We start from the raw sequence: 14,535 nt of genomic DNA, 5'->3' as shown, positions 1-14,535 counted from the left end.
GGAGGTGGGGCTTTTTGGGAGGTGATCAGGTCATGGGATCAGTGCCCTTATAAAAGAGGCCCCAGAGGGCTGCCTTTTCCCTTCCATCATGTGCGGACACAGAGAGAAGGTGCCATCTCTGAGAAAGTGGGCCCACATCAGACACCAAATCTATTGGACCCTTGGTCATGGACTTCCCAGCTTCCAGAACTGTGAGAAATAGATTTCTGCTTATAAGCTGCCCTGTCTGTATCTCAGTCTGCTCAGGTTATAACAGCCCCAATGAACTACAATACCACTTAACGCTTGCTCATGGTCTGGATCTCTGCTCCTGGCCCTTCTTCAGGGAGCCCTCCTGGATACTCCTCCTACCCCTTTACGTGCTCTCAAAGCCCCACACTTCTCTCCTCCATAACACTTATCATGGCTGACGTTTATTTGTGTGATTATGGATTAATGCCCATCTCCTTCAGGGGACTGTAGGGCTGGGTGAGCCTCACCACGGATGCTGGCACAGAGCCTGCACATGGCAGGGCTCAAGGAACAGTCGCTGAGTGGATGAATAAACCATCAAAAGTTGGCTTTGGCAGCTTAGGTGTTGGGTATGTTCAAGGCTACAAAGGAAGCCTGGGACCTCGGCAAGATTTTAAATGCTAGGCTGAAGTGTTTGTAGCTAAATAGGCAGACAGACAGGGAGGGGCCCCAAAGAGCAGGGCAGTGCCAAGAGCACATGATGCCCTGGGATGGTGGCCTGGGCGGAGGGTAGAGGGCTGAGCAGAATCTGGAGACTAATTAGGAGACTGTTGTAAGAATCCTGGGGTAAGAGGGCTGGGAAGCAGCAGAGGGAAAGCAGCTCTGGTTAGCTTTGTGGGGACGACTGACACTCCTCATTCCTCTGTGCATTCTAAGAGTCCCTGGGAAGCCCCGAGCAGCAGCCTGGCATGATGCTGTGAGATGTGGGGAGAAGGAGGTGGAGTAGAGGCTGTGATGCTATAGACACTTCGCAACCCAGGCATCCCTCTGAGGTTCTCTGACCCCTTGGCCCTGTGCAGCTCAGCTTTCCACCCCCAGGCAGAGCCAGGAGAGTCTGCTCAGAGCACTGCCAGGAAAGCAGGCCAGCTGGGCAGCGGGTGGAGGTGCACAGAGACGGAAGGCAGATTACATGTCACTTCGTATTAGCCACACCGGCAACCTTCCCGATCCACCCAGAGAGGGGCCAATTAATTGCAATTCTGAGGACGAGCCAAAAGCCAAGATAACACTGAACCTGAAGGAGACTGCATCTCCTTTCCAGTCATGAGCAGATCGGAAGGCCTTACAGAGGGTCAGGTTTGCTTACCTGTGAGGTACATCTCCTCTCCTTCGGTGAACATCTGGTGGCAGCGTACACACCTGGCACAGGTTGGGTGGTAGTGCTTCCCTCCTGCCTATGGAAATGAAGAGATGAAGCAGGAGGTGAGAGCCAGGGCTGCTGTCTAGTGGGGCAGATTGGGTTTCAATCTTTCCTGGGTACATTAGTGTTGTTTGCATCTTCATGGCCCTAAAGTTGGTTGGAGTTACCCAGGGGAGTCCACAACCATCTAAAAGCCCAGCCAGGAAGCTTCCTGATTCACTCCATGGGTCCCTGATGGCAGTTCAGGGGACTTCCCTGAATACCTGCTCTTTTATTCTGACACTGGGAAGGACCCTTCAGAGGCCACTGTTCCAACCTCCTCATTTCCAGAGGAGGAAACAGGCTTGCTTTGAAGACATTCCAGCATTTCCCCAAGTGAGGGGCCCTTAACACCAATGTTACATGAAATGATTTTAAGTGGTACATGAACTTGGGATTTAATAACATTGGATCAATGGAAAAAAAAAAAGATCCTTTCAGTCCTCTATACATTCTTCTGATTTTGTCAATGAGGAAGTACCAGTTCGGTGCTCATGTGTCTTTAACATCTATCCAAAACTCACAAATCTGCCTTTTAAAGAATGAGAACAGGTGTGAGGCTTGGAACCTCCTCGTGCAGTAGAATCCAGCTAGAACTCTATTTTCAGGTTATATGCAATATGGCAAGTGATACTGGCTTTCCTGTTATGTCGTGTATAAGTTTTCTTACATATAAGGGGGCCAACTTCAAGACAACTTAAAGTATTATGGAAGAATGAGCACATGAGGCTCACAGGCATGGCAAAAATTGTGAGACTGGCACACAAAAGACAGATTTTTAGAGCTCAGTGGGTGATTTAGGACCCACTGTAGAACCCCCAGATCCCCAGGCCAGTCCTGTGAGTCTTGCACCTGGGTGTGTCCAGCCCTACCCCAGCTCACCCCAGTGTGGCTTTGGTGAGTGCCTTTCCCTATTTTCACTTTCCTTCCCCATCACTATTTAAATTAAAAATAAAAATAATTTGCAGCTGCAAAGACTTCCATGAGGGGAAGAAACAGCCCCTGAGAAGGGTGTGCCTCAAGGGTTCACCGCAAGCCAGCAGCATGTTGGGTCCGGATCTGTGTGAGCCAGTCACCAGCTCAGTACTCGCTTCTGGAGTCACAGTTCTGACACCAAAATCCCAGCCAAGAGGGCTTGTTGTAAAAGGGACCTTGAGTGGCGGCTCCAGCATTTGTATATGCAGGGGCTTGGTGCAGCAATTGGGCTGGCAGGTGGGCCTTGTTTGAAGAAATATTTTGCAACATCAGGGCAGGGTTTTCTTTGTGGGAGGGTAATGCCCAGGGGAAACTGATGGATGTTAGGGGTTCTTAAAGGTCCCTGTCCAAGCCGTCACTTGATGTGATGCTAATGGGTTCCTTCCAATTCAAAAATTATAACTGCATAATAAGAAGACCTATTTCCAAAGTTAGGTTTTTTTTTTTTTTTTTTTTTTTTTTTTTTTTTTTTTGCTTTTTTTTTTTTAATGTGGGGGCAGTGGAAGATTGTTGAGACGGGCTTGCCTATTCTGGAGATATTCTCTCTATTCTAAAAACTTAGCAAGAATGTGGGAAGGCAGATTTTTACAAAAAGAAAAAAATCTCCAATATTCCTTCTTTCCCCCCGTTTGTTTATATGGCCTCGCACCAGTGAGACAGTGTCCTTGTCATCATCAAAGCAAATATGTTCAAACTTTGGAAGGAGCCTGCTATTTTCCCAAGCTGGAATGTGTGGGACTGATTCCCTTGTACCATGACAAGGATAATCGGTTTAATTAGCAGCCTCTTCCTACTCTGTGTCTCTTTATCATTTCGATTATAGACCTGTTTTCCAGTGTGGCAACAGCGCCTTGGCAAAACTGAAGCCTAGCATTTTCCTAAATGTCATGCCCCACTACCTCGCCCCAGCTGAAAGAGGCTTCATGCCCATCTCAGCACCCCCAGTCTTGGATGGTGCTGAAAACAGTTTGAGCAAAGGGAGGTTAGGGCAGCCAGCACCCAGAGTAAGTAAAAACCACGTCAGCTAGCTGAGATGAGCCATTTTGTCTATTAGTGAACTGTAATCAGGAAAATAGTAAAGAAAAATGGCAAAAAATTGGTACCTCAAAACAGAGCCCTATTTGAGAGGACTGAAAATGGCAAACCAGGTTCAAAAATACAGCAAGTAACAGGTTGTGGTCCTTTTTGGTGAGGAAACAGACAAGGATGGAAGAGTGACAATGACAGTCATTGAGCTCTGTCACTGAGGAAGGGACCATGGGGTGGCCTAGGGAGGAAATGGGAAGGGACAGGATGAGAAGAGAAGGAGAAACAATTTAATTGAATGCCTGCAGTGTGCCAGACGATGTGCTGGGCTCTACCTTAGGCCACTGTTGTTCCTGCATGGCCATCATTCTTTCCTTCTTCTTCCAGAAACAGTCCCAAGCCTTTCCTTGGTGGGGCTACCTCTCCTCCATATCAGTCCACAGGGTTAAGTAGTGCTGACCTCACCAATGAGCATATTCCAACTTTGTGGGCACAGTTAGCCGTCCAGGGATGGGCCTGAGATTGTCCAATGAGAGTTAGTTCCAGAATGCTTGCTGAGCTATTAGAAAAGAGAAGCTCTTTTTTCCATTGGGGATGCCGGCTGATAGAATCTAAGCCTGGGGCAACTGGTGTCCAACTTTCCTATCACCAAGAAGAACCTCCTGAGAATAAACTCAACCTGGAAGAAAGTAAGCCAAGATGGCTGGGGATTCTAAATGATTTTCCTTAAGCACTGGATCCAGCTCCTGGGCTTTTTGTTATGGGAGCTGAGAAACTTCCTTTCTGTTGCAGCCCAAAAAGTCTTGACTAACATGTTCATTAGGAATTAAATGACAGTAGTATTGTCTATTGATAGATACAGACTAAGAGGACGTATCTTGCTTAAGGCTTCGGAGCTAGAAGTGGTAAAATCTGAATCCAAGTCTGTTTTACTGCAGCCATGTCTATTTCCTGACATCATGCTAACTCGAAGACCCATGAGTGGGGCTGAGAGCTGTGGGTATCAGTGTGGATATAGCAGCCTGGAGTCCTAGATTTTAGCTCTGTCTCTACCAGCAGTGCTGCCTGTGACCTTGGAAAAACACTGCATGTCTTGGTCTCACTTTTCTCATCTGTAAAATGAAGAGGTTGAAGTAGTTGATTGCTAAAAGTCTCTTCCAGCTCTAAGAAAAAAAAAAATCAATAAATTCAAGATGCTAATGGAGCCCTGTAGAAATGGAATCAATCGAAACTCAGTCACAAGAGCTGCCTGGGAGGAACAGTCTACCACAACGCTAAACAACAGTCACTCTCGGGGAAACGGCAGCCGCCACCAACAGGATTTCAAAGCAGCTTGGAAATGCTGAACAAATTCCCATCTGCGGCCCCATCTGTAATCTAAGTTCTTTCTTTCTGGAAAGAAAAGTTTCCTTTTGTGCTATTTCCCACTCCATTGACCCTTCAACCTACTACACTCTGGATGCCTCTTCCCTACAGTTCTGCAAAGCCAACAAACGACTCTTCTGAAGGTGACCTTTCCCACATCCAACAGCTTTTCCGCAGCCCGCGCAGTCCTTCGCTGCTCTGCAGAGTTTGACCAACACTCTGACCTCGCCATGTTTTCTGAAGCTCCGTCCTTTCACTGAATCCCTGATTCTCCTCCTATATCTTCCTCTGCTACCTCCTCAGTCTCTTTTTGAGTAGCTTTCACTGTAAGCAGCTGCTCACCAAGGTTGGTGTCAGCATCCTTCCTTGCTCTCTTTCCTCTGTCTTGGAAATCCTGAGTGGTGCTATTATTCAAAGCCTCGTGTTTATAAGATTGGCTCCTCCAGGCTGAGCTTTGTTCCTGAGCTCTGATACATGTTTCTTTTCTTTTCTCATTTTTCTTGCCTCGGACAGGATCTTGCTCTGTTGTCCAGGCTGGAGTGTAGTGATGCAATCTCAACTCACTGCAACCTCCACCTCTCAGGCTCAAGGGATCCTCCAGAATGGCTAGGACTACAAGCGTGCACCACCACGCCTGGTTAATTTTCTTTGTTTTTTGTAGAGATGAAGTCTCACTATGTTGCCTAGGCTGGTCTTGAACTCCTGGACTCAAGTGATTATCCTATCTTGGCATCCCAAAGTGCTGGGATTACAGGCTTGAGCCACCGCTCCCAGCCTCTGATCCGTATTTCTTTTTTTTTTTTTTTTTTTTTTTTGAGACGGAGTCTTGCTCTGCCGCCCAGGCTGGAGCGCAGTGGCCGGATCTCAGCTCACTGCAAGCTCTGCCTCCCGGGTTTACGCCATTCCCCTGCCTCAGCCTCCCGAGTAGCTGGGACTACAGGCGCCCGCCACCTCGCCCGGCTAGTTTTTTGTATTTTATTTTTTAGTAGAGACGGGGTTTCACCGTGTCAGCCAGGATGGTCTCCATCTCCTGACCTCGTGATCCGCCTGTCTCGGCCTCCCAAAGTGCTGGGATTACAGGCGTGAGGCACCGCGCCCGGCCTCTGATCCGTGTTTCTGACTGCCTTCTGGAAATACTCCTGGGACTTCAATCACAACCCATCCTAAATGGTACTTGCCATGTTTCTGCCAGATCAGCTTTTTCCCCTGTCATCCCCAGTTCTGCCAATGACACCAGACTTCCTATCCCTCAAAAATAGGTAATTCTTTGGTGCAACTTTTAGCTGCTTCTCCTTCAATCCTCATGTCTGCAAGCTGCCCCTCGGTTGCAGAGTGATTGGAATTCTACTTCCATAGGGCTGGGCACAAGCGTGGCTTCCCTCTTCATTGCTACTGTACCTCTTGAGTCCTTCCTGCCTGGGTCATGCAGGGGCCTCCTCACTCGTCCCTTCCAGCTTCCTTCCTTCAAATGTAGCCTGTGTACATTATCACGTCATCCTCCCGGAAGCCCAGCTCTAACCAGGACGTTCCTGCCCAGTCTCTCCACAATGCTCCCTTGCCCAGTGAGTCACATGTGAACTCCACCCTGGTATCCCGGGCCCTCAGAAACCCACCCCCAACAACCCTTCCTGGACTCATGCCTCGTCCTCTGCACCGCACTCCTTACGGCTCTCTGGAGATGCTTAAATGTTTCCCAGCACTGTTCATTTGTTTATATCTCATTGTCTCTGACTCTCTCCGTCAATTCTCCACATAGTAACCAGAGGAATCTTTTTAAAAACATGATCTTATCATGTTAGTCCTTGATTTAAAACTCTCCAATGGCTTTTCATTGCATGCAGTATAAAACCCAAACTTCTAAACATGGTCTACAAAGTCCTACATGGTATGCCATATATGATATACTCCTGTATTTCATCCTCCGCTACCCTCAATTTGTAGAATTCAGCCACACTGGCGGACTGGGTCAGCTATTGTGAGCAGAATCATTAATTCAGCCAAATCTGGACACTTGGTCGTGGTTACCATGAGTGCTGTGTTGAGAAAAATCCTGCAGCCACAATTCTGTGTGGGTTCTCTGGTTTTGAACGGGTCAAGCTCATTCTTCCTCTATCTCTTCCCACCTCAGGCCCCTTCAGGGATGGCTCTTTCATCCTCAGGGCTCTGCTTCAATGCACGCCCTCAGAGAGTTCCTTCCTGGTTGCTACATCCCCTTCTGCTGAGTCCACATGTGGCGGCAGAATTGTTCTCAACAAAGCACTCATGGTAACCACAACCAACTGGCCAGATTTGGCAGAATGAATGATTCTACTTACAATACCTGATCCAATCTGATCCTCTAGCTATTGTTAGATGGAAAAACTGAGGCCTAGAAGAGCAAAGATACTTACTCCAAATCCAAGCAGGAGTTAGCAGTAGAATCAATATTAGAGCTCAATTATTCCTGTTAGGCTATTATTTTTCCTTTCCACTGAGCTCTTCCCTGTTTCTAATTCATCAAGGTGGGTGGTCCCAAAGCATAGGAAGATAGCTTCTAGACCCACAGGGTATAGGAAGAAAGGCCAGAAAGACCAGTGCACAGGGGCTCAGCAGGGCCTCAGCAAGGGTGTTGCAGGTTGTCTGTCACTGCAGAAGGAGTCATACACTGAAGGCTGGGGAGAGGCGTTGCCATGGTGATGGACCCGCCAAAGAAGGGCTTAGGGAGCAAGCTGCTAGACAAGCTGACTCTTAAATCAGCACATTACCAAATACTAAAAAAAAAAAAAAAAAAAAAAAAAAAAACATAAAAAAGATTTCCATCCTCCGGCAGGGCTGGGAGGAAAATCCTAAAGTCACTCTCTGGAAATCTGTCTGGGTCCGAATCAAAGATACAACTGATTTTCCCAGCACACTCTATTTTTTGAACCAGGAAGAATTTTGTCCACCTTCTCATTTTGGGGTTTCCCAGAGATCTCAGCAAGGTTATCTGCTGAAGGTCATGTAGCAAGCAAAGGTGGAGGAGGTAGAGGCTATAGAAAAAAAGGTGTGGGGTGACTTTCTCCTTCTTCTGTGATGACTTTTTGGAGGCACAGGTCACCCTGCCACATCTTCACGGTTACTTATACCCACTCACCTCCAAGACTCTGCCACTGATGTATCGGTCACAAGTCTCACATTTAATGCCAAACTGGGCGTGGTAGTCAGACTCGCAGTATGGAACACCATCCCTGCAAGAAGAAGTTCACACAGGATGAGGAAGCTAGAGAGGATCAGTGAGGGTGTGCATGGCAGTTAGATTCAGGACCTGCAGCCTGTGGTGACTGAGCCAAAGTTCGATGCTCCTCCTTTAATAAACAATTTCATCTGTATGAAAGAATCATCTGACTGTGCTCCCAGATCAGTGTATGACAGGAAGCCTCCTGGGACCACCTCCCGTGTGCTCCATTTTTACCCAATGCTTATCACTTGGCGGACAGTGATAAGATTGTTATCTCTTATTCTTGTACTACCCCCTATAACTAATAGCCACTAACATTTCTTGCTGGTGTGTGCCGGGCTCTTTGATGGTGTTTGACGAACAACACTTTGAGTCAGAATTATTAGTATCCCCATTGTGTAGGTGAGAAAACCCAAGCATAGAACACTTTAGTAACTTGTCCCAGGCCACCCAGGATGACCTAGAGCTGGGATTCAAACCCAGGTGGTCTGGTTTCTCACCCAGGTTGTCATGAGGATTAAAGAAGATGGGTCCGGTGTACCCTAGGGCTCAGGACAGTGCCTAGCCATACTGAGTACTCAGCAAATGGCAGCTGGAGGTCGCCATGATTGCTGAGAGGGGGTCTTTGAGGAGGACATTTGGTTCTCAATTCTCTAGGACTGATGTAGAGATAATTGGGGGCATCAGAGAGCTTAGCTTAGATTCTGGGCCCTGCCTCGCTCTAATGACCAAGTCTAAACTCTGAGGAGAGAGAAACATTTCTTTCACTTTTGGGTGTAAGAGAACTTGGCTCAGACACTGAGAGACCTAAAGGAGAGGCACATCACTTTTCCATCTCGAAGCTGTTGCCCTGTTGAGGTTGCTGGGGGTCCACCCTGACAGAAGCAGCAGTGAGGACTCCTATCTGACCAAGGTCTGGAGGTGTGACTGTGCCCACAAGGCAAGGACTTGTTTGTGAGCCCTTGAGACAAACCTCCCCCAACCCTTTCAATTCCTCCCCCGCTCAATCAGGTTCTCACTCTGTGGGTGCGGGAGGATAGCTCTGCAGGGAGAAAAAGTCATTTGTTAGAAGGTGGATGTGACGAGCCAACAAGATTTGAGTATAAATGCCAACACAATCTCTTTTGGATCCATTGTTGGTGAGGCCTTGGGGAATTAGCAATACACAATTCTAAAAGAGGATGGTAAAATGAGTATTTACTGGGCACTTATTGGGTGCTAAGCACAGATCTCTGAGCCTTTACACAACCCTTTGGGTAGATTATCTTCTCTCTATTTTTATAAATGAGGAAACTGAGACTCTGAGCAGTGGAGTCCCTTGCCAAGGTCACACAGGCTGGGCTTCTACCCTCGGCATCTGATGCCTGAGCCAGTGCCTCTGAGTCCCCTGCCACTCTGCCAGCAGCCAGGTAAGGGGCCCAGAGCTAGGCTGTAGAGATACCAGGTGTGGTAGGCAATCTGGGCTGGGCCTCCTTGAGAGGAGCTCTGAACAATCCCTTAAGTCCCTAGAGAATTCTGATTTAGGATTCCAGACTTAAGCACTCCTGGCCAGCAACGTACTAAAGGCACTCCTTGCTTGGCAAGCATAGAGGGGAATGTCAAACTCCTGCTAGCATGGCATCGAGAGCTCTTGGTGATGTGACCTCAGCTCACCTATGCAGCCCAGGATCCAGCTTCACCTGGGCACATATTTGAGCTCCTATACAGGATGGAGATGTCCAACATCCACCTACCACCCTGGCCTTGCCCAGGCTGGCCATTCTGCCTAGCTAGAAAGTCTCCTTCTTTGCATTTTTGAGTCTTACCCCCACCTTCCATGGAGCTCTCAGAGATTCAAGATTCTACTTCATGCTAGTTAGTAGTCATCTCTTTTTTCTCTGAATATTCACAGCCCTTTACTTGTTATCTTGGACACAGGCAGGTGTTGTTTGGCCAGCATCCATTTCCCCTTCTGCTGGTAATAGTACCTCACCTGGATTTCGCTTTGGAAGCCACCCCTTCCCAGTTGAGGTCCCTGTGGGTCACCAGGGGCTGCTCTCTGGCTCTAGGGTTCAGATCCTCTGGGTCAGTGATTGGTCAGGAATGGGTATGTGACCTAACAGTGGCCAAATCAGAGGCAGCCCTGGGACGTTTGCTGGAGTTCCTGGGAAGGAGGCCTCTTCCTCTGCTTGGCTTGGTATGAAAGCCTGGAGTGTCGGCAATCTTCTTTGCTAGCACTTGGGGAGGGCCAGGCTGAGAACTAATCCACCATGAAGACAGCAGAGAAAGACAGGGACAGAGAGAGAGAGAGAGAGAGAAAGAGAAAGAGAGAGAGAGAGAGAGAGAGACAAAAAGATAGAGAAAGACAGAGACTTCTGAAGTACTAATGACATCCTTAAGCCCCTGGATTCCTCCATGCCTGAAGCCAGTGTGCCTCTGGCCTTCCCATATCTGTGAGTTAATAAACTCCTATTTTTGCTTTTAATTGAGTTGGAGTTGGGTTTTCTGTCGCTTAGGATCAAAAAGGTCTTAAAGAATAAAGCTTGTCTGGGCTCCTGATCACACATTCCCTGGTGTCATAATTCTTCATGAATGCAGCATATGTTTCCTGTATTAGAATACAGCGTCTTGACAGGAGAAGCATGTGCATTGCAGCTCTGTGTGTTTGCCACTGCCTGGCATCAGGCCAGAGAGTGGCATCTAGAAGCGTCTGGGGTCATGTGGTATCAAAGCTATGACAAAGGGTCTGTGCTGATAATTGCTTTTAGGTACTTGAGTATATAAAGGTGGTCCCTGGGGCCTAGCAACAAGGGGACGCTTGTCTAATACTGCAGTGTGTGGGTCACTGGAGGTTGGCCTTTCTGGATACCTGTGCACCCATCACCTCCTCTCATTTCCATTAAATTCATTCAGCAACTATGTTACTGACTGTGGGTCAGGTGTGGCTCTCAGGGCAGGGGATATAGCAGTGATTAAAACAAAGCCCCTGTCCTGGTGGGGACAGAGATTAAACACTATTATTGGAGCAAGTTATTTACTCTCTCAAGTCTAAGTACTCAGGGGGGATAAATTCCTCAAAGGGGCAGTTATGAGGATTTAAAGTGATACAAAGTAGTGAGTTCCTTCTCCATAATTAAAGCACAATAAATGGTAGGTAGTATTACTAGCATTATTACAAAGTTACCAGGGATAAATATGTAATTATCAACGGTGGCAGCCTGTGTGAAGGAAACAAACAAGGTACTCTGAGGGCCCAAAATGGGGCAGTAAATGAGAGATGGCCGGAGGAGAAGGCATGGGGACCGAGACCAGAAGGGAGAGAAGGGCCAGCAGGTGTGTGAGGAACAGGGAGGGTGTCTAGGGCAGAGGGAACACCCTTGGGAGGGTCCAACAGGGGAAAGAGGCTGCTGGGAAAGATGCCGTTTGGCCAGAGCGCAGCAGCAGACGGAAAGGAAGGGAGATGATGCTGGAGGTGGGCACGGGACCGATGGGGCAGGCCCCACAGAATGCAGATGCCCAGGCAGCTGGGGCAGGAGCGGGGGGACCCACTTGCTGATGTACTCCCCGGTGAGGATGACGCTGCAGGTCTGGCACTTGAAGCAGCTGACATGCCACTGCTTGTCCAGAGCCAGGAGTGACTGGCCATGTTTGATCTCCTCCTTGCACCCGGCACAGTCTGCAGAGACAAGAGGACACTGCTGAGCAAAGCACCCTGGGCCCTTTGACCCCTGCTATCTCAGGCTCACGTTGAGGAAACCCCTCCCTGAATGCCAGTGTTCCCATAGTTGCTCCCACCCTGACACTGGCAGCTGCCCAGAGGCTCTCCCAGGGGAGAGGAAAGGCCACTGGAGCCCTGGCCTCTTGACAAGGGGTCTTGGTGTAGGGGAGAAAGAAAGACCTCCCTGCTTGTCATCAAGACCACATTGTTCACTGAAAGTGGACCCTGCGCTGCTTCCAGCCCTCCTCAAATTGCTAACTAAGCTCCGCTGCTGTCCATGACCTTGCCATCTGCAGTGTCAGCATCACCTGGAAGCTGACAGTGTGCAGCCTCGCAGGCCCCACCCAGACCTCTTGAATTTTAACAAGACCTCCATGCAGAGTGAAGTTTAAGAAGCACTGCTCCTGGGGTTGGGCTAAGTATACATTTTTTCAAACTCTTAGGCTATATACTCAATGGCAAGGGCAGTGTTTATATTTTGTGGTTAAATCTATTCCTTTGCCTAGCACAGTGCTCAGGCCGTAACAGGAACTCAAAGCATATTTACTGAATGTGTATGAATGAATGGGCCTGATGGTACCCAGGCAACAAAGAGAATTTCCACACCCACCCCTTCCCCATTGTGCTTCACACATTGAACATGTGCCTTCCCAGGTGGCAAGGATTATAGGGCCTGATAAGACGATCCCAAACCAGAAAGGTGCTCTCACTCCCTGTCATGGTCACCCTGGAATGTGAGTTGGGGCCAACAGAATGTGGGCCAAGCCTAGCATCAGCTTGTTGCTCAATGAATGCCTGGAGAGGGTCCGGAAATGGAGTCAACATCCAAGGCACTTGGCAACTGCTGGGAATTCGGGCCTAGCCAACTGGATGACCCACTTTGGAGGAGGAAAGGGTCATGGGGCAAAGTTGACCAGAGGAAAAACTTCTCTGTTGGCTCCATAAGACAAATGCACACTTGGGAGTAGTGAGGAGAGCAGAAACTGCATGTAAAGTTAGGGGATGCTGGCTGGACAGCCCCCACATCCAGCTGGGAGACTGTCCTAGAAGAAAAGATGATGTGTCTGCAAATCTAGGAAGGGTGGTGGGTCCGGCCAGCTGTGCGGAGGGTCTGGGGCCCTGATGAAGTGTTTGTATGAGTCAGTTCCCACAGTACTCCGCCTCTTGGCTGTTGCATGCCTTTCTAACATCCCTTAGTACAAGTTGGGGGCAGAAAGGTCTCTACTTGCAAAACGCTTCAAGCCCCAGGCCTTCAGATGGGGGTTGGGAGAAGAAAGAGTTTTGGGATTTATCTCTCTTCCTTTCTATTCTCCTGGCGTAAGTCTATAAGTCTATTTGCACCCCCTGCCCAATAATTAGACTCCAGAATGCAATAGCTTAGAGAGGTCAGGTACCCCCTTGTCTTTTACAGATAGACAGGGATCTGAAATGACTTGTCCATGCTCAGTATAGATGAACCCAAGGACTGTAGACACCTGGTCAAGCTTTCTAGGCCACTAATACTGAACTTGTATCTCTGTGGGCCTCCCCAACAGGGCCTCAACATTCCACGGGGGTTCAGAGCTCACAGAGTATTTGGTCAAATATCCCACTCAATGCAGTAACCTACAGCATTCTTGACAAGTGGGCACTCCTCCTCTGCTTAATCACCTCCAGTAGTGGGCAGTTTAACTCCTCCTGAGGAAGGGGTGGTGAGGAAGTCCACTCTGCCCTTGGACAGGTATGATTGTCATGACTGTCTTCTTTATGTGGAGCCGAGACTTGACTCCTGTGACTGCTCCCATTCTTATGCATCAAGAATAATCTACCTCTTTTCCCATATGACAGTCCTTTCAAAGAATTAAAGACAACTATAGTTTCTCTCTTCTTTATTCCTTACACTTTTTCTTGCTTGACAAGGTCATCCACTGATCAAATTCACTTGTGGATTCCACGGAGAAAGATGTGTTATTGGCAAACAACACAATTCTCCATTTCTTCAAAAAAAAACTTATTGCATAGCTGGATCCTTTCGTGGCTACATTCTAGAAATGAAAATGAATCCTATCTCTTCAACTTTCAGTGGTACATCTGAGATGAATTTAGCCCCTTGAGTTAAGCTGTAGGAGATAGTACAGCACAGTGGGTAGAGGCTCGGTTGAGAGTTGGAGTGAGTGGTGGGAAGTTGGCCTAGGAGAGAATCCCAGCTCCTTCCCTTATGAATTGTGTGGTCTCTAAGCCCAGACTTACTCATCTGAATATCTTCCTTAAAACACTGGTGTGAAGGTTAATTAAAATCAGGCCCGTTAGGCCTTAGCACAATGCTTGGCCCATATGTATCCAATAAGTGGTTGTTGTCATTATTATTTCATATCCTCCTGTTTTTAACCCACATTCTGTGCATTACCCAATCTCTGTTCTGAAGTCAGGAGTGATAGTCTTTTTGTAGGGAAGCCTGCTGATTCTCTGTGAGAATTCTGGGACGTCTTCTCCATGTGGCTTTTCTTTTTATGTTATACTGCTGCTCCCCCATTATATCAGCTTCTTATTTATTAGGACCTTTTCTCCCTCTTCTTCCTCCTTTTACTCTTGACCACCAGTGGAGCCTCAGGCATGCCACCAGGGAGCCCGTGGGTCTGGTGTAATAAATAGAATCAGGAAAACCACACCCTGTTCCAAGTTGGTGTCTGCAGAGCCAGCTGTCCACTCCTCCATATGTTCCTCTCAATTCCAAAATTACAGTCTTCAGCTGGCAGAATGTATGATGCTACCACCTGTCCCTCACAGATCCCTCAGTTATAAACTGAGGCCTCCTAAAGACATTAGACAGTCATTTTAATCTTTTTTAGACTGTGTCATTCATTCTATTTAAATCAGCAAAAATGA

General features: G+C 48.0%; 1 protein-coding gene across 7 annotated transcripts in view; it reads right to left on the bottom strand.

Annotated features, from left to right (window-relative positions):
* Positions 1 to 14,535, bottom strand: part of ABLIM3 (actin binding LIM protein family member 3) — a 119,561-nt gene that overhangs the window by 41,910 nt on the left and 63,116 nt on the right. For all 7 annotated transcript variants that reach the window (XM_005558207.4, XM_065546947.2, XM_065546948.2 and 4 more), the window contains exons 6-8: positions 11,502 to 11,628; positions 7,890 to 7,983; positions 1,319 to 1,406 (exon numbers count right to left, since the gene is read on the bottom strand). In XM_005558207.4, the coding sequence (XP_005558264.3) occupies positions 1,319 to 1,406; positions 7,890 to 7,983; positions 11,502 to 11,628 (309 nt within the window). The remainder of the gene's footprint in view (positions 1 to 1,318; positions 1,407 to 7,889; positions 7,984 to 11,501; positions 11,629 to 14,535) is intronic.

This window comes from Macaca fascicularis, chromosome 6 (genome assembly GCF_037993035.2).
Source record: "Macaca fascicularis isolate 582-1 chromosome 6, T2T-MFA8v1.1".
Classification (NCBI taxonomy): domain Eukaryota; kingdom Metazoa; phylum Chordata; class Mammalia; order Primates; family Cercopithecidae; genus Macaca; species Macaca fascicularis.
This window is presented reverse-complemented; position numbering and strand designations above follow the sequence as displayed.